This window comes from Anolis carolinensis, chromosome 4, assembly GCF_035594765.1.
Source record: "Anolis carolinensis isolate JA03-04 chromosome 4, rAnoCar3.1.pri, whole genome shotgun sequence".
In the NCBI taxonomy this organism is placed as follows: Eukaryota; Metazoa; Chordata; class Lepidosauria; order Squamata; family Dactyloidae; genus Anolis; species Anolis carolinensis.
Window position 1 is genome coordinate 61,507,150 of NC_085844.1, and position 24,068 is coordinate 61,531,217.

Sequence of the window (24,068 nt, forward strand, 5' to 3'; positions counted from 1 at the left end):
TACAGTGGCTTTGTTGTACAATGTAACAAAAATTGCAGATCCACAATAAACATACAGGTATTTCAAATCATTTACATTGTAACTGATACCAATGTCATGACATTCATTGAAAATATTAGTATGTGCATCTTTAATCCAGGTTTTTCTGATTAGAATAAGCATTAGAATAATTGAACCTAAGAAATTACCATAAAGTATTTGCTATAAGAAATATATAATTTTTTTAATTTAAAAATCATATTTAGATGATGTCACCTCTTGTACAAACACACTGAAGTCAACTAATTGTAACATATGAATACAGGTTGAGTACCCGTTGTCTGAAATCTGTGGACTAGAAGTATTTTGTATTTCAGGCTTTTACAGATTTCAGAAGACTGTGTTTGCACATTTGTACCTAATCTTGGAGATGTGACCAAAGTCTAAAAATAAATTTCATTTATGTTTCAGAAATACCTTATATAGACAGCCTTAGGGTAATTTGATACAACATTATTATAAATTTGTGCATGAAATAAAGTTTGTGTACATTGAATCATCAGAAAATATGCATCCTTATCTTTGATTTTGTCATTCTCTACCCCATAACATATTCTAGGGCAAAACTGTATTTGATGTTGCAATACAGTCTCGTACACTTTAAAATTAACAGTATCTTAATTTCAACATACTTTCCCACATGGTGTTTATTTTCCTTATTGTTTTATGTGTTAGTTTTTATTTTTAATTTGAAATGACTAAGTTTTATTAAGCTTTAACACATATCCTAGGAGTGCAATCATGCACTTGGTATTGTGGCAGTAGTTGGGGGATCTTCCATTTATTTTAAAGTTAAGCTTTTCTTTGGTTTGTCATGCTAAATATGAAGTACTCAATATAATACTGTCTCTCTTCTTTTCATAATTTCTCTGAATAAACCGGTTCAGTCTTTGGCAATAGGGAAGCATTGCTGAATGCCATTGCTCTGAAACTTGTAGTAGTGTCAGTTTGCAGGCGGGATTAAATATAAGGTTGGCAGAGTAGTAGCATTATAGCACATTGGTTATCTCAAAGTATTGTGCTTTTAAGCAGCAATCCTTTCCACACTTTAGGCTTCAGAAGGATTGTAGTTGACATTCCAAGCAGACTTACATGAAAGTAAGCTTTATTAAGCTCTGGGCACTTCACTTCTGTATAAGGGAGCCCTGTTTCTGTGTCTACTAGGAAGATATAGGATTTCAGTCAAAATATAACTTTAACTTACTATCCTGCAGTGCGATCTTTTGATGGCCTTGGTATTATAGACATCATACTTTATAAAGTGTGCTTGTGATTGGAGAAAGGATGTTAATGCCACTTCCAAACATAGGTCACCCAGGTTTGGCACCTACTATAAGAGCATAAATACAAGTGACCTAATTTCATTTTCTGTTTATTTGCAGTGATGCCAAGCAACCATATGCACCTACTGCCAAATCTAATAATTCCTCCTGTATTTAAGGGTTGGAAACTACTGTTTATTTGAAGTGCTACAGAAGGCTAAATCTATTAGCCACTCAAAAGAGAAATATTTACCAACATTAATAATAATAATAATAATAATAATAATAATAATAATAATTTGTAGCCTGCCATTATCTCCTCGAAGGGACTCGTAGTGGCTCACAAAAAGCAAACAATAGTTCAGAACACCCCCCCCCCCCCAAACCCCAAGAAAAACAGTAATAAAATAAGTTCACAAAACAATAATTGCATAAAATAACATACAACCCTACCGAATAAAATCCAACAATGCAGCAAAGCTTGCATTGTACAGGGTGTGAACTGTTTTAGTCCATAAAGTGCTAACATAATCAATTACTAAGGCAGTAGTTCCATCCTTTGGGGCTCCAGGTGTTACGGATTTCAGCTCCCACAATTCCTAACATCTAGTAAATTGACTGGGATTTCTGGGAGTTGAAGTCCAAAACACCTGGAGGTCCAAAGGTTGGGAATCACTGCACTGAAGCCTCAGGTTTAGTGAATAAAATGCTAATAATGGTCCAAAGGCTTGTTAAAAAAACACGTTTTCAGTTGTGTCTGGAAAGCTTGAAGAGAGGGGCTAACTTGATCTTCTTCGAGAGGGCATTCCAAAGCCGGGGGGCCAGTACCGAGGAGGCCCTCTCTCTCATCCCCACCAACCACATTTGAGACAGAGGTGGGACTGAGAGGAGGGCCTCCCCAGCAGATCTTAAAGCTTGTGATGGTTCATAAAAGGAGATGCGGTCTCGACATTAAGACAATATTTCCCTGGTGGACCATAGGCTTCATCAAGCATAGTCTTCTTAATTATATTTTTTTTACTGTACTTTAATCCCCCTTTCTCCCAATATAGGGACTCAAGGCAGTTAGCTCATAGTACAATGCAAATGACATGTACATAGTACAAGTACAAATAAGTGCTCATAAAACAATGCAAATGACATGAAAATATAAATATAACAAAAAATTAAATAATTACAACCATTAGCTTTAAAATGTTAAAATATATTTAAATTTTATCCCAGGCTGGATCTACACTGTCCTATACCCCAGGATATGATCCCAGATGATCTGCTTTGAACTGGATTAAATGAGTCTACACTGCCAGATAACCTGTGATAAAAAGATAATCTGAGATCATGTCCTGGGTTTAAATGCATTCGACAGTCTAGATCCAGCCCTAGTCATACCACCTTTTAAAGTCCAATCTCATCAGTATATAAACACCTGATCACAGAGAAATCTTTTTAACTGCTGATGAAAAGCAAGAAAGGATGGGGCCATCCTGGTCTCTTTAAGGAGTGGCTCCGGAGTTTGAGATCAGCCATAAAAAAGACCTAAAAACTGTGGTAATGGGAAAGACAGCTTGTCCCTCCTGGTCCTAAATTGTATAATCAGTGATCACATAGGGACTGTTCCTCAAAACCTCTGGAATATAGTGTCACATTTGTATAGAAAGAGTAAGCAGAGTGACAGATGTTAATTTAGTTAGACCAGCAGTTCCCAAACTTTGGTCACCCAGATGTTTTGTACTTCAGATCCCAAAATTCCAAGACCACAGAAGGACCAATGTTTGGGAACCACTGTCCTAGATGAACGGACTTTTGATCCAAGCAGCTCTAGGACTGAGCCTTCATGGAGATGGACACACTGCCATAGAAGAAACAACACTGTTAGTATATATGCTCTGCCCACAAGTGTTGGACAGGTTGTTAGAGGGCTCCAAAAGAAGACCTGGATTAAATTGATAGTGATACATTCTTTGAACTGAGAATGTGAAGATGGCGTTCTAAACTATTTATATCATGAAAGAATTGTCAAACCATTTATTTCGATCATAGACCAGCACAGGAAGTAAAAGTCACAGTTTCATACAAGCTTGATACATTTAGTACATTTAAGGCAGGGGTGCCCAAATTAAAGCCTGTGGGCCGGATATGGCCCTCCAAGATCATTTACCTGGCCTCTTGACCTAAGTCTGAAACGACTTGAAGGCACACAACAACAACAATCCTAATTTTGGACTATTTCATCATAGTCCAGCCCCCCAAAAGTCTGAGGGACCGTGAACCGGCCCTCCACTTAAAAAGTTTGAGGATCCCTGATTTAAGGTATAAAAATAAGGGGGAAAGAAGTGGAGGGGAAAACAGGGTAAAAACATACAATACACAGGTCTATCAGAAAATTATAGATGTCAACGTGTGTATCTCCCTCCTAGTTCACATGCCCAGTCTCAACATTGTCACCCCAGAAACTGTCTCCTAGAAATAGAGATGCGATGTGTAGGCCACTGAGAGGTTACAGTGAGTGTAGGCAAAGATTAACCAGCACTGGGAACAAGGTTGTGACTACTGGTACATGCTCCTTCCCATTAGAAACTGGAACAGCTCATCTATGGAAGGAATTCCGAGGGGTGGTCAACATGGGATTACCAAGTCTATATTTTGGACCTTTTCAGTTTCCCCGGAACTTACTTTTCCTGCCTCCCCAAAAGATGAGTTGCCTCTCTAGAAATTCTTTTTTCCTTAACATCCTAAAGACAATATGAAACCCATTTTGCAAACTTAAAAGCAGACTGTTTGTGGATGTTCTTGGTTGGCAGTTTCTATGGCCCTGGAAGGGGAGAAGAATAATTCCTTGTCCTGCTAGAGTCACTCACCATATAAACATGTTGTATATAAGTGGAATATAAATTCCACTGCCATTGCATTGGTATACCCATAAGATCTTCTATTATTCATTAAAAAAATGGTATCTTAAATTGCTTGATTGTGTTGCTCTGTAAAAAAAATTCAAATATTTCATATTTCAGTTCTTTTTCTGAAGGGATAATAAACTGCAAAACTGAAGATGTACATGTCTTTGTTATACGCATATTGGGAGAAGTACTCTTATTGTTGCCTTCCAGCTTGAGTTTTCTTTTGAAGTATGGAACTAAATTAATAATAGAGTAGTTGGAATCCCTGGAGTCACCATCTAGCAAGTTAATGGCCTACACAGTGAAGCTGAAGACCTATATATAAAAGTTTTAGCATGGGAGGTTTCAGGTATGCACTGAATCTATTAATGGGAATGACAGCTTGTAGAATGGTTAGCCTTATTCTACTCAGAAAGTAATTTACAACAAACTTGGACTCCCAACTCAGGAAACATGTTTAGTGCAGTTTTGAATCAAAAAGGTTAATAATACCAAGGAAGGGTTAACCTGTTTTATTTGTGGTAGTATAGCAGAGACAGAATGTATTTGCGGGAGTATATATAATAGTATAGTAAAAAAAAAAAAGACAGTTTCAACTCTGTGTGAACTCACTGCCCAGACTGATAAACATTTTTTGTTGGTAGCAGTTATATGTTACCTTAAAGGGTATAAGTTTTGTGCCACAGAAATTCCTTAGCTTGAAGTATGAAGTTGGATGTTTGAAAGACTGAGGAAGACACTCACTTTATTGTTATCTGCATTCACAGCTACAAAAAAAATCAGATAATAAATATGTACAACTAATATGAATTGCTTTCTGAAAATAAAGAATTCTGATGTCTGTAAAAGCTAATACTGCCCATCCTGTCCAGTTCATGATTAATGTGAAAACTGAACACGACACAACAGCAGTGCATTGTACAGAACTGATTAATGATTCTGTTCCCATTACTTCTGAAGATGTAAGTTATAATTGGTACCAACCTGCTGACATTGCTTATAACATTATTCCAGAGAACCTATTTCAGTGAACTCTGCATTGAGTGGAAATGGCCGATTCCCTCTGTATTTTGGAAAGAGTGAAGGATAAATCACTGGATGCCTGACATTGTTTTTTGCTCTGACAGGATGAGCTCGATGAACTCCGAGCTGAAATGGAAGAGATGCGTGACAGCTACCTTGAAGAAGATGTTTACCAACTTCAGGAGCTAAGGCGAGAGCTGGACCGTGCAAACAAGAACTGCCGCATTTTGCAGTATCGTCTCAGGAAAGCAGAGCAGAAAAGCTTGAAAGTTGCACAGACAGGTCAAGTTGATGGAGAGCTAATTAGAAGTTTAGAACAAGATCTAAAGGTGAGAGGAGCACTTGTGTGTAATAGTATCCTTGTCAGCAATGCAGTCTTAGACATCTTTCCAAAATTCTACATGTAGAAACCAAAGGCAGAGGCCCAATTCTTGCACTTTCTAAAACAATGGTTCTCAACCTGTGGGTCCCCAGATGTTTTGGCTTACAACTCCCAGAAATCCCAGTCAGTTTACCAGCTGTTAGGATTTCTGGGAGTTGAAGGCCAACACATCTAGGGAGCCACAGATTGAGAACCACTGTTCTAAAATAACCTGAAAAAAGAATTGACATTTCAAGTGTATATGGATGCAGCAGCAATGTGGCACAAGAAACATCCAAGACTAAGGGGAAGCTCTTGATGATTGTAGAAGTCATGGCTTTTGCTGCATTGAGCACAAATATACCTTGTGAAAAACTGAATGACTTTCTCTCAGGTATCTAGCATTAAGGGATTCTTCAAGTGTAAGTAGCTGAGACTGAAGCACTTCAGAAATCATATTTGATGAGCGAAGGCATTTTTCTCTCATCTGAGGAGCTCCTTGCATGTGGAAGGCTAACATGTTATAAAGAGGTGTTGCTGATAAATACCTCTCTCCTAAAGTGTGAACTTTCCATTTGAAAGGAACTTTTTCCATGAAGGAACATTCAAGTAGAGCTTTTCCCATTCTGCATTTGGGAAGAACATTGCTAGAGAACTACTGGGTTAAAATTGAGCTCTGTTGTCCCAGAAATGAGGACAAGTTACCCACTGAACAAGACTGAACATTCCTTAATAGGCAATGAGAAGAGAGTACGTGTATGTGTGGAGGTACGGTTCCTGAAATCCTTTGCTGCCCAGATCTGCTGTTTCTGTTGTTGTTTTTACCAAAAAAATTATGTGTGAATGGAAAATTTAATAATAATAATAATAATAATAATAATAATAATAATAATAATAGATATACAAAATCTAACTAAATTATTTGGTATTTTAATACCACAGGAACCTCAAACTTAACTATTGTGACCCTGTAACAAAAGTACTCTACCAGCTCCAACCTTGTAATGAAGACGGGTTGCAGCACTCTTATTCCTTGGGGGTAGACATAACTAATGTATTTAATATTGTTATAACTTGCATACATGTGAACACAAACTTATTGTTATTTATGGATGGAGAAGAATCTCTTTTGCAGAGCTTCATTTAAACATCTTCACAAACAGTTTAGCATATTTAGCTGGGCAAATTTTCCAGAATATTTGTTATAGAATGAAGCATGAAAGCTGAAATATGATAATGAACAAAAATTGGCTAAGACTCTTCAAGATCCTTAGAATAACTTATACTGTTTCTGCTGACTTTGCCAACCATGTGACAATAAAATATCATTTGGAAGATCAAATTATACGTGGAGTGAGCAGTTATCAGGAAATTAGATTAACCAATTAACAGGCCAGCTCAACTTAGTTATGGGACCCAAGCAATTCCTTTGCTGTACCAGCTCATATGGATATGCAAAATCTGTTTACAGACTTTACCTGAATGTGTTCTTCATTTAGCAGTATTCCCATAAATTGAAGGAGAAAATGTTTGGATTTGTCAGAGATATTGATCTTGGAAATACTGAGATACTTATCTTTGTTAATGACTGCTAAAGCGTGAATTCTGGAACTAGAAGAAAACTCATATTCCATCAGCTCAAATGGACACAACAAAATTTGGAATAGAGAAAGATGTTTTTGTAAAAAACAAGGAAAACATCTTCTGTATATGAGATGATGTGATAATTGGAAAGTCAAATGTATTTGTCATGTTTTGGGGTAACAAATCGCAAAATTAAATGAGACTAACTATTACTACTACTACTACTATTGTATCATCATCACCACCATCATCATGTTTATTTACATCCCATCTTTTTCTTTGTGTGGGACCCAAAGTTGCTTACAACAATTGAAAAAACATACAAAAGTTAAAAATATTATTAATTTATTAAATTAAAACTAGTCAAAAATGTAGCAGTTAAAAACAAAATATAAACAAATTCAGATAAACATTACAGCATAATTCTGCTTCCCTTGAGCTGTCAGTAGTCAAAGGCCTGCAATAAAAAGTCTAAATCTGCCCATGGAAAGATAGCAAGAAAGGTGCCAGTCTGGCCCCTCTTGGAAAAGAATTCCAGAGTTTAGGAGCAGCCACCAATAAGGCCCCTTTCTGGTGTTCCCATCTGATTTACCTGTAAAGATGCTGGGACAGAGTGAAAGGCCTTTCCAGAACATCTTAAGATATAATCAATTTCATATGTCTGTCAGATTACCTGCATCTAAATTATATAGGGCTTTAAAGGTCATAACCGATGCTTTAAATTATGCCTGGAACTGAACCAGCAGCCAGTGAGTTATTGTAAAAAGTGAGTTGTGTGCTCCCTGTAACCAGACCCAGCTAACAATCTAGCTACAGCTTTTTGGACTAGCTGAGGTATCGGAATGCTTTTTAAAGATAGTCTCATGGAGAAGTCATTACAGTATTCCAAAAAGGATGGAACTGAAGTGTGTGTCAACAGGACTATATGCGACATATCTTGGAATGACCACACAATTATATGCTGTGCATATTTTTTTCCTTTGCTGCTATGTTTTCAGTAATGCATATACATATCTTAGGTAGAGTTTAGCTGTAGTTCCTTCCAAGTACAATGAATTCACTATTCTAAGAATGCTCTGGTTGGTGGGAAGAGGCGGGAGGCAAGACCTTTGCTGCTACCTCCCTTCTTTTGCAGTCTGAAGAATCAGCTGGTGTGCAGTTTTGGAGGTTCTTGCAATTCTTTGTGATAACTTTATAAATAACTAGCTTTGCCCGGTCATGCATTGCTGTGGTTCATGGGAATCATTTGTTGGCCAGGTGGAATAGCAGTGAATAACCTTGCAGTCTCAAAGCCTGGCCATTTTCTGGAGTACCTGGAGTAGCATCCTCAATCAAAGAGCCGCTTTGAAGCCTGGCGACTTCCTTTGTAGGGGAATCATTGTTTGGCCAGATTGAATTGCACTGAATAGTCTTGCAGCTTAAAAGCCTGTCTGCTTTCTATATAGGGCATCCTTGCTAGGCCAGGTTGAATGGGGCGGAGTAGCCTCATGGGGATTTTTCACCTAGGGGAAATCTTGGTTGGCCAGGTTGAAAAACACTGAATAGCCTTGCTGCTTGCAAGCCTGGCCGCTTTCTACCTTGTGGAATCCTTCTTGGCCAGTTTGAATAGCAATTCTTAGTCTCGGTGTGGCAAGTATGAATGCTGCAATAGGCACTTTGATTAGCATTTAATGGCCTTGCAGCTTCAAAGCCTGGCTGCTTCCTGCCTGGGGAAACCCTTTATTGGGAAGTGTTAGCTGGCCCTGATTGTTTCTTTTCTGGAATTCCAATTTCCCTGTTTTCAGAGAATTGCTCTTTATTTACTGTCCTGGTTGTAGAGATTATATGGTTCTGTATTATTATACCACAGTAATTATTTTATATTATATTTATAATCTTATCTGCTTAGAAGTGGGTTATATGAGGCCCCTTGTACATAGCTGTATGAAATCCACACTGAAGTGGATTATATGACAGTGTGGACTCAAGGTAATCCAGCTCAAAGCAGATAATATAAGATTATAAATGGGTAATATAGCTGTGTGGAAGGACCTTGAGTCTACACTGCCATATAATCCAGTTCAAATCAGACAACCTGTATTTTATAGGCAGTGTGGATCAGGCCTAAGTGCACTCTGCTTGTGCCCTGGGTGCCATTTTGGCTGATGGAGTTGCTAGCATACGAAGGGGGCAGGGCCTAAAGGTAGCGCGGGGGGGGGGGGGGGGGCGCTAAAGGCAGCAGAGCCTCCCTTTCTAACTGGCAGTTAGGGGGAGAAAGGCTCTTCCTCATCCTCTGTAATTTGGATTATTTTTCTAGGGTTTTTTTTGATTGAAAGACATATTTTGGATGACTATGTCTTTTGTGGCCAAATTTGGTGTGATTTGGTTCAGTGGTTTTGTTGTTTACTCTATAGTAAAACTAACATTACATTTATGTATATATATATACTAGCTTAGCCCGGCCACGCGTTGCTGTGGCTTATGAGAATCCTTTGTTGGCCAGGTGGAATAGCAGTGAATAGCCTTGCAGTCTCAAAGCCTGGCCATTTTCTGGAGTAGCTGGTGCTTTTTGTTGTATGAACGCAGAGGCATGGATGAGGGGTTGTGCTGCCAAGTTTAGTGTTTCTGGGATGTGTAGTTTTGTTGTTTTGTCCTAGGCCAAAATTTCATTACCTATATATATATATATATATATATATATATATGCAGAGGATTGTAGGGGGAGATGGACCCATCGCTATGGCTTCTTCCATACTATCAGTAGACAAGTTCTGTAGGAGCAAAAACATTCCAGTTGTCAATGGCAGGAGGACTTTAGATCTAAGTCTGTATTTATATGTTATGCTTTGATAATAGCTTACTTAATTTTGTTTTATGCTCTTAAATAGGTAGCCAAAGATGTATCTGTCAGGCTGCACCATGAACTGGAGAATGTGGAAGAGAAGCGTGTGAAAGCAGAGGATGAAAATGAAGTCCTTCGTCAACAAATAATTGAGGTGGAAATATCCAAGCAGGCATTGCAAAATGAGTTGGATAGATTGAAAGAGGTAAGTTGAAGGCTACAGCAGATTACTAGTAAAAGCTAATATTATATTTTAACATAACCAGAAACCCAAGATTCAAACGTCTTTGAATAAAGAACTGATATCCCTTAAAATTTCACCCCTGCTCCCCACTACATGAGTCCAAGAACCCTCCCAGGCCACGTTTCCTATTGAGACCAGCACTATTGGTGGTGCCCTCTTTGTCACAGGTTAGTTTGGAAATTTTGGTGTATAAAGAAAGGAAACATGTAGAGGTAAAACACTTGGAGGAGAGAATGGCGGTTTCCGATTACTACTTTGTTGTAGCTCTGCATGTGACCTCCCTCCTAAGGCTTAGACTCAGAATGCCCACGGGGTGCACCAATTCTTGCGGGGCCCACATTCATCCCCGATGCTGCATGTTGTGCAGGCCTGCCATAGCAGAACATTCAGCATTGCACTGGCAAAGGATGGTTTGTGAATTATGTGTGAGGATGGAGAATGACCACCAGAAAATTGTTTGGAAATACCTTTTTTTTTTAAAAAAAAATTGTTTTTATTGTTGTTTTGTCGTTTTATCCCACTCCCACCCTCCCCTCCTTGTACATACACTTTATACAACAAACTACAGAAGTTACATTTGAAATATCAATCTCAATTTTAATTTTTCCACTCCACATCTTAGTACGTTCTCTAAATAGTTCTTAACTGGTTCCCATATCCCTTTGATTATTGCAATATTTTCAATTTTATCTATATTATTCCATTTGCAATTTGTGATTTCTACATTTAACATATCAACTATATACTTATACCAATTCGTCAGAGTCCATTTTGTTTTATCTTTCCAACCCCTCACTAAAACAATTTGTGCACATGCTATTAATTTGTCAATCATTTTTTCTTTTTGTATATTCTTCACTTCCGTTATCCTTGCATGTAGTACATTTCTAATAACTATTACTATTTGTAGATTTAGCATTCTATTGATTTCTCCTTCAATCATTCTCCAGTATTCTTGCACCCGATCGCACTCCCATATCATATGATTAAACACCCCTCTTTGTTCACAACCGTGCCAACACCTATCTTTCATCCCTGGTAAAAAAAAACGTGAAAGTTGTGCAGGAGTTCTGTACTATTTTTGTAACATTTTCCTTCTTGCTTCCCTTAATACATTGTACTTTTCCTTTGCTATATTACTTATTTCCCTTTGTAAATTGTTTGGGAATACCAATCCAAAACAGAGGTAGCTTGTGTCCGGGATTTCTGGTTTTGTGAGATATATGCCTTTCTCTATCAGAGAAGCTTTGGTTCCACCACAAACTACAAGTCCTGATATTCTGTAGGATGGAGTTAAAGTGATGTAGAACTGCTATAACTATGCAGTGTGGGTGGTCTACGGGGTTTCTAGCATTCCTTACCCTTGGCAATTTTGTCTAGGAATGCTGGGAGTTACAGTCCAACAACATCTGGAAAGCTGCACTTTGTTCGCCTGCTACAGCAGGACTGAATAAATCTGGACAGTTTAAAATAGAGATGTTAATTGAGCCACATGAGGCTAAGCCTCTTTTAATTCCTCACTGAACTCTGCAGGGATGCTGTCAAGCGTAAGAAGTGCTGTTTTTTATGTACAACTAATATTTTGTACATGGAGAATAAGATGCTTATGTTATATATTTGGCCATGCAAACAGTGCACTTTTATGTGATATTTGTAATACTTTATATAAGTAAATTAAAAATGATGGGAAGGAAGATGATGATTGCGTGCCTTGAACTAAACTAACCAGCAGTCATAATCTCACATCAGTGTACACGCAGGTATAATGTAGCAGCGTCTCTTTCTTGGGATTAGGGATTTGTCTTTCCAAAAAATTCACAGAGTGTTTTACAGTTTGGATGTCTGAGTTTTTGTTTTAGTTTCTGTCCATCTGAAATATTTTCCTATCGCTGAGGTAGTATATTTCAGAGGAAGGCAATGGCAAACTATCTGATTATTTCTTAGAAATATCTTTTAAAATTCATGCGATTACGGTAAGTCAGTGGCCATGTTTATAAGTGGTAGGCAAGTGTATATGACCATAACTGTATGCACAAACCCACAGTATTTATAAGCAGCATAAAAACAGTCGGTAATGATGAAGTTCATAAAAATCAAACATTAAAAATCAATGACTTAGGATCCTTCCACACCGCTGAATAAAATCCCACATTATCTGCTTTGAACTGGAATATATGGCAGTGTGGACTCTGGATGGTTCTGCATAGCCCTTTAACCTGGGTTGAAGTCTGCATACACTCCAGAAAGCATTTGCTTTTCGGGGGGAGGGGGTACACATACCCTCCCAGAATCTTCCAGGAGGACAGGGAGACACTCACACCCTCTCCCCAAAATCCTTTAAAAACAGGAGGAAAAGTAAAACAACTTACCTGGCCACCATTAAACTGCTGCCGGAGCTCTCTTGGCATGTAGAAATGATGTGCCACGAGAAGGGGGGGGGGGTTAGAGGAAAATTGCATGTGATTTCTATGCACCTGGAGAGCTCTGGCAGCAGTTTAATGGTGGCCATGTAAGTTATTTTACTTCCACCCCATTTTTAAGGGGTTTTAGGGAGGAGGTTAGAGATCAGCCTGGAAATTACGAGAGGTCTGTGTGGATGGCCCAAAACTTCTGAGGGGGCAGTCCAGACAGTGGCCATACTGGATTCAATCAGGATCTTTCAAGTAAACCTGGATCTTTCCAGTATCAAAATAATTCGGCACAAAGCAGGGTCTTCCTACTTTGTGCCGAATGCATTCGCTTTTATGTGGGGAGTCATTTGGACGCCTCATGTGAAAATGTGGGAACTCCCGCTTTTAAGAGGCTGTCTTGATCCCCCCTCAGATAACCCAGTTCAAAGCAGATATTGTGGGATTTTCTGCCTTGATATTCTAGATTATATGGCTGTGTGGAAAGGCCCTCAGAATATCGAGGCAGATAAACCACAATATCTGCTTTGAACTGGATTATCTGAATCCACACTGCCATATAATCCAGTTCAATGTGGATTTTATACAGCTGTGTGAATAGGGCCTTAATCACATTTGCAGCATAGGCATGGAAACCATTGGGACTTATGACATAATTGCTCAGTTGATTTTCTCATCTATTTCTGGATCTAACTCAGAATAAAAGCAGCAGAGAGCAAAAAATGTAACAGTGGATAAACATTAAAATGATTATGAATAAAAAATTTAAAATGTAAAACTTACCACAGAGCAGTGATCAGGATGCAAGGGGAAGGCCTTCTGTAATTGAGGTGCTTCAGTTTATTGTTATATCAAAATGTTACAGAGCTTGATTCTGTTGCCGTTTTGGAGTGTAATTCCCACTCAAACGTTTCTCTGTACTTGGAGACACTGCTGGCAGAATCTCTAGAGACCAATAACAGAATAATTGCGTCTTCTCAATAAGAAATTTAAAAGGGCAAAGTTCAATGATAGCACAACTTCATGAAGACAGGAACTTATAAAATAACAATAAGGAAATATGAGAGATCAAACATCATAGTTTATTGTTGTCATTTATAGTTTAATACCTGATTTACAAAGCTTCCAACAAAGGATAGCAAGTAATAAAAGCAATATCTGAAGCTTTGCTAAATACTGTCTTAAGTAAAGAGATGTAAAGGTTTTCCCCTGACATTAAGTCTAGTCATGTCCAACTCTGGGGGTTGGTGCCCATCTCCATTTATAAGCCAAAGAGCCGGCATTGCCCGTAGATACCTCCAAGGTCATATGGCCAGCATGACTCCATGGAGCGCCGTTACCTTCCCGCCAGAGTGGTACCTATTGATCTACTCACATCTGCATGTTTTCGAACTGCTAGGTTGGCAGAAGCTGGGGCTAACAGCAAGAGCTCATCCCGTTCCCCGGATTCTAACTGCAGCTCAGTGGTTTAATTATTTATTAAAATGTAATAGCGACTGAGCAGCAGCAGCACCAATAGTGCTTTGAAGAGAGAGACAGAGAGAGTAGCCAAGTGCCTAAATTCATTTAATAAGCCCAGCTAAAGTAAACCTTAGAATCCACTGTCGGATAATAAAGCAGGCATTTATATAAATCCCATTGTTTTGTTAGGTCCACTCTAGTTCTCTAACTGGAACTGGCAATTGTATTTGGACCGGAATCTGTTGCCTCTAGCTACATGACTAAAATTAAAAGATGGCAGCATAGGGGAAAAAATTAAATCAAGCCAAGAATAAGAGCTTACAACTCAAGGAAGCAAAAAAAAAAAAAAATAGAAAGAGGGTGTATGCCCAGAAACTATGAGAAGCCTGTCATTAACCCTGCAGACATACTCATTTCTGCAAAGGTAGCTTTTTTTTATTTACAAAAGGAAAAAGTAGATAACATTGCACATAAAGTAGTTTTTGGGGTTTTATATTTATTATTTAAATCATTTTATACCATCTTTCTATCTACAGCGGCAGAAACAATGTAAATATGTCCACACAAAAGCAAAATGACCAGGAAGCAAATGTGGAGATAGTGGTAGAAACACTAGATCTAGATCCAAAAAACAACAAAAGCAATTTATATAAGTTCTGGTAGGATAAAAACCAGAGTAAACTATAGTAACCATTCCAACAGTAATATCAAATTATCAAGGAAAATTCGTGTGAACTTAAAAATCTGGTATCTATGAAATGTTGAAATAGGTGTGAGGTAGATTTGTTGTAAAAGGGATTGCAAGAGTGAGTTAAGAAAACTGCTATCACCTAAATAATCTCCAAAGTGGAGAAGGTTTTGTTGTTGATGTTTTGGTGATGATTATCTAATTATTAAAGCACAGTGATCCAGGCTGCTAAAGCTTTAAAGTTTTTATTTTTTGCATTTCCAATTATGTTTGGAAATGAACTGAGAGCCAATGAAGTGTAATAGTGTTATTTGAATGTCAGTGATCTGGCTATAATCTGAAAGTCTGAAATTTCGACAGTTGTGAATTTGGATTTAGAAAACCTTTCAAGAGTGTTCTGCCTTTATAAGGTTTTACAAAGCAAGATGCTGTAAAGTGATGTGAAGAGATTTCAGTGCAGAGTAAAAGCAATGTATTTTTAAACTACTGTGTGTATATATGTGAATGTGTATGTCTTAAAGTCACTGTTAACATATTCCAACCCTATGAATTTCCTAGGGTTTTCTAAGTCAAAGAATACTCAGAGGCATTTTGGCCAGTTTCTTTCTCTGAAATATAGCCTATAGCACTTGGTATTCATTGCGATGTTTGCCTAAAGCAAGCGAGGAATGTGTCCTTATAGAATCTGTTTATACAATCAATTTCCACCGACATTATTACATCCTGGAGCGAAACATGCCTGTAGCATTCTGTTCCTTGTGTTGTTTCATTTCTGCATCTCTAACATGATGCTTGGCCATATCTCCCATCATTTTTGTGGAAATTAATATGATAGAGATTGTGAATTACTGAATGTTCTACATTGAATATTCCAATAGAATCAGAACTTGAGAAAAACTACCTTTTTGGTCGCTTCCATACAGCTGTGTAAAGTCCACATTGAACTGCATTATATATGAGCAGGGACTCAGATAACACAATTCAAAGAAGATACTGTGAATTATCTGCCTTGATATTCTGGGTTATAGGCTGTGTGGAAAGGCCCTTAGGATTACAACTTCCAGAAATCTCTGAACAGGATGATAATTTCAGTCTCTGGTACGTGGGACATTAATACAGCAGACTTCAGTTAACAAACTTCTGGCAAAAAAGCTACTTTTACGAAGTTTTTTCACCCTCCTCTTCTTTCCTTATGTCTTCTGCCTGACCAGAAGTGTTTACAGTGTCACTATTGAAATTATAGTGAAGGAGGGTTGGAGAAACACAGGCCCCTTCCACATAGCTGTATGAAATCCACATTGAACTGGATTGTATGGCAGTGTGGACTCAGATAATCCAGTTCAAAGAGATATTGTGGATTATCTGCCTTGATATTCTAGGTCATATGGCTGTATGGAAGAACCCAGAGTTTCATGATGGGTTGCAGCAGCATGTGTGCAGGAAACTCCAATAAGGCTCGGACTGGGAAATATTGAAATAATCTTCCCAATCCTATTGTAGCCTTGCCTACCTGCTTGCCTACAGCAGCTAACTTCAGCTGTTTACTAGTGAACAGCAGCTAACTTCAGCATTTGTTACTGAGCATGCATGAATAGCAAATCAGAAAGTAAAGGGGGAAAGACATAAACCAGCCCGTTAGCTATTCCTTGACATGTTAAGAGAGCACAGATTTATAGACCAAAATGGACATCATAAGAGGATGCTGAAAGAAAAAAAATAATCCCAGTACACATTCTAGAAGAAGTTTTCAGATAGTCTCTATAAGGTTCCAAATACTTTTGTTTACTTACACAACTCTTACCTGACTGAGGACCCATCTACACAGGGCCTAAAATGTGCAAGCCTGAGTACTTTTACTGGAGGTGTCCAAACGACGCCTCTAGTAAAACTGAATTAATTCAGAACAAAGTAAGAAAACCCCATTTTGTCCCAAATTAGTTAGGTACTGGATTAGGCTCAGGTCTTCCTGAAAGCCCTGGTCTAATCCAGTATGGGCCCTGTGTGGACTGCCCCCTCGGAAGTCCTGGGACTTCTGAGGGGGCAGTCTGTGCAGCCCTTTCACGTTTTCTGGGCTGAATCAGCCCAGAAAACCCAGAGGACTGTAACCCCCTCCCCCAAGGCCCTTAAAAACCTTTAAAAATTAAAAATAACTTACCTGTCCACTATTACCCTGGTGGCGGAACTGTCTTAATGTGTAGAAATGATGCACTAGGGGAAGGGGGAGACCAAGTGCAAAATTTTTGTGGTGTAAGAACCTATACTTTCCATATTATTTCTACCTCCAGTACCAATACTTTTGTCAAATAAGTAATGCCTAGGAACACATCTACTTTGTTAATTGAGGGCACTTCCACACTTGGCAGAAATGCGAACCAAAGCAGGTTTTAAAAACCCTTCTTTGGTGCTCATTTCTGTCCCCACACCACCTCCACGACCCGGGCTTTCGGGGGGGGGGGGTTAGATGCCTTTCTGGTAACTATCAGAGGGGCACCCAGACATCCCTCCAAAAAAGCCTTAAATGTAAAGCAAAATTGCTCCCTCCCCCGTCTTCTGGTGTGTCATTTCTATGCCTCAGTAGGCCGGCCGGAGCAGTATAATGTCAACCTGGTAAGTTTTTTGGAGGGGTGTTTTTTGAGGGAGGGGATGGGTGCCCTCTCGATTCTCTGGGCTCATAGAGCCCGAAAACCCAAGAGGGCTGTGCGGACTGACCTCTGGATAATCCCAGGACTACCCGGAAGTTAATCCCCACAGGCTCAGTACCCCATTAGATCCATACCTTTCAGGAAGGCCTGGGTTTAATGGGGTATTTAATTAATTTGGGACAAAGCAGGGTTTACCTGCTTTGTCCCAAATTAATTTGCTTTTTCCAGAGGTGTTGTTTGGACACCACTGGTAAAAGCCCGACAGGCCCCGCATTTTGCGGTTTGTCTAGATGGGCCCTGAGGTCTATCTGTATAACACTTTGGAAGAAAACCAGTTGATCTGTGACTGCATGTGGAACCAGCTACGTTGATCCAGTTCCACCTTCAGCCATGATTTTAAGTAGTATGTGAAGATAGTCCTGAGCCATGGCCCATGGCTCAGCATAAGCTAAACTATTTCCTATAGCCTTTCAAACATCTGGGCTCCTCACTGTTGTTTTACAGCCAGTTCCCAACTTTAGGGCATAGATAATCTGCAAATCAGATAAACTGCTTCTGGAGGGAACTCACTGTAATTGAAAGATGCTATTCCCTGCAGGATTATTGTGGAAATGCAAAGCTGTGAAATCATCATGTTAGACAAGGATGAAAGTTAATATTTTGTAGCCTTCGAGAGATTAGAGAAAGATGCCTTTCAATTGCTCCTTGGTGGAAAAATAATCAGCTCCTCTAGCATTGGCTCCATATATTGTATACAGTCTTGGCAGACTCCACTGCACTTTATTGTCGTTACAAGTTTTTTTAAAAAAAAAAATGGGTATAACTGTTGAGAAAAAATTAATTTCTTCCCATGTTATTCAATTGTAATTTCAAATTTTTGACTTACTGGGGTATATCAGAACACATGTGATAATTTCTCTAGAAGGCAGTTATTACAGGACTCTACAGATTACATTATGTACAGATTACATTACAAATAATAGGAAGGGTCTGTGCTTTGATTCTGAAAATAGGCATAGATTGTTCTGATCACATTTCCATCCATGTCACTTCTTCATTTTCATTTCAGTTGAAATACTTTTGAGAGGGAATGTGTTGACATTTCAAACTAATTTCTTTAAGAATAAACTGAATGTTTTTTCATGCAAAAAATGCTCATATCCCCCATCTTATTTGGCAGCTTTAAAGAAAATGTGTTTACAAAAAGCTAAAGAAAACAAAATTAACATTTCTGATGGTCTAACAGAGGTCAACGATGCATTATCTGGGGAAGGCAATTACTGAGTTTGGTACAAATGTTTATAAGAAAATCCATCTTTATTTCTCAGTTTCAAATCTAAACATCCTGTTGGCAGTCACTGTCATCAGATACAACTTCAGACTTATGGGATTAGAGGGCCTTTTTTCACAAGAGTACCTACATATATTTGTGACAACTGTCATTGCAAAAAAAGCATAAAGGCATAACAAGAGCACCTTTCTTTTTGAGCTGTCATGTTTTAGCAACTGAAGTGAAGCATCTTAATTTTTTTCTGATACGTTTGGGGAAATGGCACCCATCTTTTGGGGTTGAATGTGTGATTTGAATCTTCTGAAACCTAGGATAATTTGGCCACTGACTATAATAACCTTTAAAATTTTGTAGCAGGATTGCATTTAGCAGGATCAAGGGAAGTGTTTTTCCAACTTCGTATTGTAACATATTAGTATGTCACATGAATGTAATGAGAAACCTCTGAATCTATGTGAAATAAGCAATTAATCATATATTTTACAAGATATAAATGCAATATTTTCATGAGCTATCTAGTAGGCTGTGCCCTTCCACACCGCTGCATAAAATCCACATTGAACTGGATTATATGGCAGTGTGGACTCAGGGCCCTTCTACGCAATTGTATAAAATCCACATTGAACTGGATTATATGGCAAAGTGGAAGGGCCCTCAGATAATCCAGGTCAAAGCAGATATTGTGGATTATCTGCCTTGATATTTTGGGTTATATGGCTGTGTGGAACAGACCTCAGGCTGAGATCTCTTGACCAGAGGGAAATCAGAGCTGATTTATTTACAGTTGTTTTATAAGAAATAAGCATCATTATCCAAAAGCATGGATTTTATTTTAGAGTACATAGGGTATTAGTGTTGGAGCTCCCATCTATTCCTTCATTCTCCATATGCTTCCTTGTGAAACATGCAAAAAATAGGGTTATTATTATCAGTGGCACAAGAAGAAAACTACTCTTTGTTACAGCATCATTCTAGACCACAGGCACTGCCTTTGAATTGGTAAAACAAGCAGGGAACACACAGTATTATTAATGTGAGGTTTCAAAGAAAGGCATCCAAAATGGGAAGGCCGAGTTAATGAATAAACTCATCATATGGGGTTTCAATGAAATCCTTTGAGGGGGGATTTTCTGTGCTCTAAATATGAATTGCATGTGGGCAACTCCACTGTAGAAATTCTTCTATGTCTGTGATCTTGGATTTGGATCTAGCAGCTGCGAATGGGCAGTAAAAGCCTAACTCACAAATGCTGTAGATGGAGCAGGTTTGGATTATGCCCCAGCCTCTTCTGCCAACATAAATGCCATTCTTTGGCTGTTCTCAGGTATCCGCCACTAAGAGAAGTGCTCTGCTGGCTGAAATTGATAGATAAGGGCAAATCTCTGCAGAAGTAGAGATGGAGTTGGACAAGGGAACAGCTGAATTATACCAAAAGCCATTGTTCTCCCAGCCAGCCATTAATGCCATCATAAAGTTAGGCCGGTATGAGGGTAGTCTTAAGTAATTCCTTAGGCTGGGGAGGATTTGGACCCAGCTTCTGCTGTTACAGTGTTGGCTCAGCTGGTCCTTTCCTGTCATGTACAGTTAGGATTGTGCAGATGCTGGAGGCAAGATATTGTTGACAATAATCCAGCCTTTGAGCTGTGTTAGCCAATGAGAAGTGCAAGTGAGCGGCTCCCACTCAGCATTCCACAAAGGCACTGCAAATGTATGGAGATCGCTTCTGTTTCCTCAGTAAAGCAGCTACATTTTTCTTTCTTTTTTCTTTTCTTTCTTTTCTTTTCTTTCTTTCTTTCGTTCTTTTTTTTTGCAGCTGCCTAGTGTGCGTGTTGGTGTAGTCTTTGTCTGGCCTAAAAACTTTGAGCTAGCAAAGAGGGGAAAAAATAAACACTGCAATGGCAGAGTTCAAGCTGCTTTTGTAAAGGGTAGCCGTGTTAAAAGGGACAAAGTGCAGGGAGGATTAGGAATGGGGCAGCAGCTGCAGAGTGGTTTGACATGAATGTTATAAAACAATTTAGCAAGAAATGAATGAAATTGTGTAACCTGGGAGAAAGGGGGATTTATTTTGTGTGCAACAGCTGCATTTAGCAGCTGATGGCTCCCCTTTTAGTTTTTTGGAGGATGGCATAAGCAAACCTAATGGTCAGCAGGAGGACAATTTAAAAACCGCTACTCTTTCTATACTTAAAAGAAGTGGTGGTTGCATTTATGCATGCTCAAGGTATTATGGATCTAGAAGTATAAGAAGAAAAGTTTGATCTCTGGACACATCTACTGTGACGGCGCGAGTGGCGCCATTTATATGTCAAACTATAAGTTTCAAGATTTGAATTGCTGTATCATGCCTGATTTTGCCCTTACCCTGTAAATGTAGTTGGATTGGTTATTTATATCTGTCAATCAGTGTTGTTTGTACCTGTTACATTGCTCACTCAGCAAAACTGTTTGGCTCCACCTCTTCCTGGAGTAGGACTGTGTTTCCTCCTTTTCATTCCACTCTATCGGATGGACGTGAAAGAGAGGCTTGGCTCTGAAAGCCCTTCAAAAGTTACCTCTCAGCACCAATTCTGAGGTTCTTACCCTTGGGACTCACACTTCATGTTCAGGGCCAACCTGAACAACGTTGAGGAGTCTCAAGCGCCTTCACATCAGTCCTTTGGCAACAGAGGAAGACTCTTGTCTTCAGATATAGGTCATTGGACTGAGGCTGAGTTTGCTCCGGCATTCACAGCCAGAGAAAGAGGGATCTGGACAAGCTTCATGGACTTAAACAACCAAAGACTGTAATGTATATTTTCTTTTACTCCCTTTGTGAAGAATAAACCCAGTTTTTGAGTTAACTACAGTGTTTTGGTCCTTGGGAGTTCCAGTTTCCCTAAAGGAGGGCAAGAAGCAATCCCCTGGGGAAAGATGTCACGTCCATGCCTCTTTCACTAAGAGTTTACAGCCCCAGGCGCGACGGCACATCTACACACTAGAATTAATGCAAGTTGGCAACTCTAGCTGCCATGGCTCAATGCTGTAGAATCATGGGAGACATAGTTTTTAAAGATCTTTAGCCGTCTCTAACAAAACATAGCAGAGCCTCACTGAACTACAACTCCCAGGATCCTATAGCATTGAACCAAGGCAGGTACAGTGATATCAATTCTTTCCCACGTAACACTGTAATAATTTCCCCCTAATGTTGTGTCACCTGAAAGAAGGCAGTGCTCATGTTTTTTAGGAAGCAGAAGGTACATCAGAAACCATGCCCTACTTCTGGATGCAGCCCTGACACAATGACTCTTCCTGTGTAAGATTTTTCTTTCAAACTACTGTTTGAAATCACAGCATTACTACAAACAGAAGAGGGCTTGTGCTTTGAAACAACCTCTTTTACCAGTCGGTTAAATGAAGCTGGATGCCAGCTGTGTGCCACATGGTACCATCACTTACTTGATGCTTTTGTGAGCTTTCATTATAAATGGAAACAGGAACCTTATTTTCAATACCATATGACTTTTATATTTTTCCTAAGCTTATGAGCAGCAAACTTTACAAGTTGATAAGCATTTAGTAACATTTATAATAATTTCTTCAATAACATTGCGGTGGAGGGTCCTTCTTTGGAGGCTTTTAAGCAGAGGCTGGATGGCTATCTGTCAAGGATGCTTTGAATGTGAATTTCCTGCTTCTTGGCGTGTGGTTGGACTGTATGGCCCATGAGGTCTCTTCCAATTCTATGATTCTATGATCCCCATCTCTGCAGTCTGCGAGATATAAGAGGGGGGGGGGGGGGGAGGAGCAGTCAGCCAAAGTGGAAAGGGGCAGTTTAAATAGATAGGAAAAATCTTACCAAAGGTTTCAGGTTGTTCACTGTTTGCAAAGGAAAGTTTCACATGTCAGCTCAGCTTTGATGTGTAAATATGGCCAAAGCATAGACACAAATAAGTTTCGTTACTTGAGTAACTGAGGGAAAAAGGAGGGTACTTCACTTAGAAATTAATTTTTAAAAGAAATGTGCAGAAAGTTATATCCTTTGATATTAATTCTTATTCAAGAAAATAAAAATGCCATTATAATAATGATGGTAATGTCAACTTAGTTCAGACCTTCTATTACCTCTTTCCTTTCATCCTCCAAATTACTCCTTTTACACAAGCCACTATTCACCGCTGGAGTAATATATATTGTAAAATTCAATTTCCAATGTGGTATTTCAAAAGTTAGGTTTAGATGGCATCCCAGCTCTGTTCTTTTATTCCAGGGATATTTTATAGTTCTCCAACTCTGTGCCAGACAATTTTATGCTGCCTAGTTTATTTGGGTGGTACTGCTTTTTCAGTTAAGGGAACATGGTAGTCATTTTTTGAGCTCACTACTTCCTGTTCAAATAGTTTTCATCTATGGAATAATATAATTTAAACATGGTTTCCACTCCCCTTCCAGCCCCCCTAATGCATTTTACTTATTTTTTCCTGTAATATCATTCACTTCGAAAGATACATTTAAAGCATAGATTTTTGAGTCAATGATGTCCCTGTGTGCAAACTGGCTTATTTGGAGAGGTTGAACAGTTCTATGACTTGAAGATACATGTTATAGTTATTCTGGGGCAGATACTCTGCCCAGGCATGTTTTAAACAATGAGTTAAATAATTAACATATTGCCGTTCTCCCAACATGGGACTCAAGGTGGCTGATAACATGAGTCAATGTAAAGTATAGTTGAAAGCATGCAAAACAAATACAATTCAAACAACAGTTAATGCAAAAACAATGAAACAATTACATTTAAAGCAATTTAATTTAAAATAAATATTAAAATGTTTTTGAAATATAATGGGGATGATGACGACGACGACGACGAAGAAAGCAGAACACAATTAAATTAAAAGTCTTTCTGCACATTAACTAAACAGAAAGATATCCACTTGCCAGAAGAGAGGGAGCCAACCTAAATTCTTATGGCGGAGAGTTTCACAGCCTGGGAACATCCAGCAAGAGCTTTCTCTCACATATCCCTCCAAACATGCCTGTGATGGACATGGGGCCAACAAAAGGCACTCTCCGGAGGATCTTCAAATTCAGGCAGAGTTATGTTAAGAGCTATAGTATTTTGGATTTTCTGGGACCTAAACCATGTATTTTAAGATTTATTTCCCTCATTTCCCATAATTTTGGGTGATGGTTCAATTTTGTTTTCTTACTATGTACATATATTACAGCCATGCCATCCTTAGGTACTTTTCTGCAGTAATTTGATTGTCGTAATAAAATACTAAAACTCTTGGACTGTTCTGTCACAAACAAAGATTAGTTCTCTTAACTTTGTGTTTCCACTGCTTGGCAATCTTTGGACTTT

General features: G+C 38.8%; 1 protein-coding gene across 1 annotated transcript in view; it reads left to right on the forward strand.

Moving 5' to 3' along the window:
- mtcl1 (microtubule crosslinking factor 1) overlaps nucleotides 1-24,068 on the forward strand; it is a 127,697-nt gene that overhangs the window by 14,925 nt on the left and 88,704 nt on the right. The window contains 2 exon segments of the mRNA XM_008118167.3: nucleotides 5,326-5,550; nucleotides 10,034-10,192. Coding sequence (XP_008116374.2) covers nucleotides 5,326-5,550; nucleotides 10,034-10,192 — 384 coding nt within the window.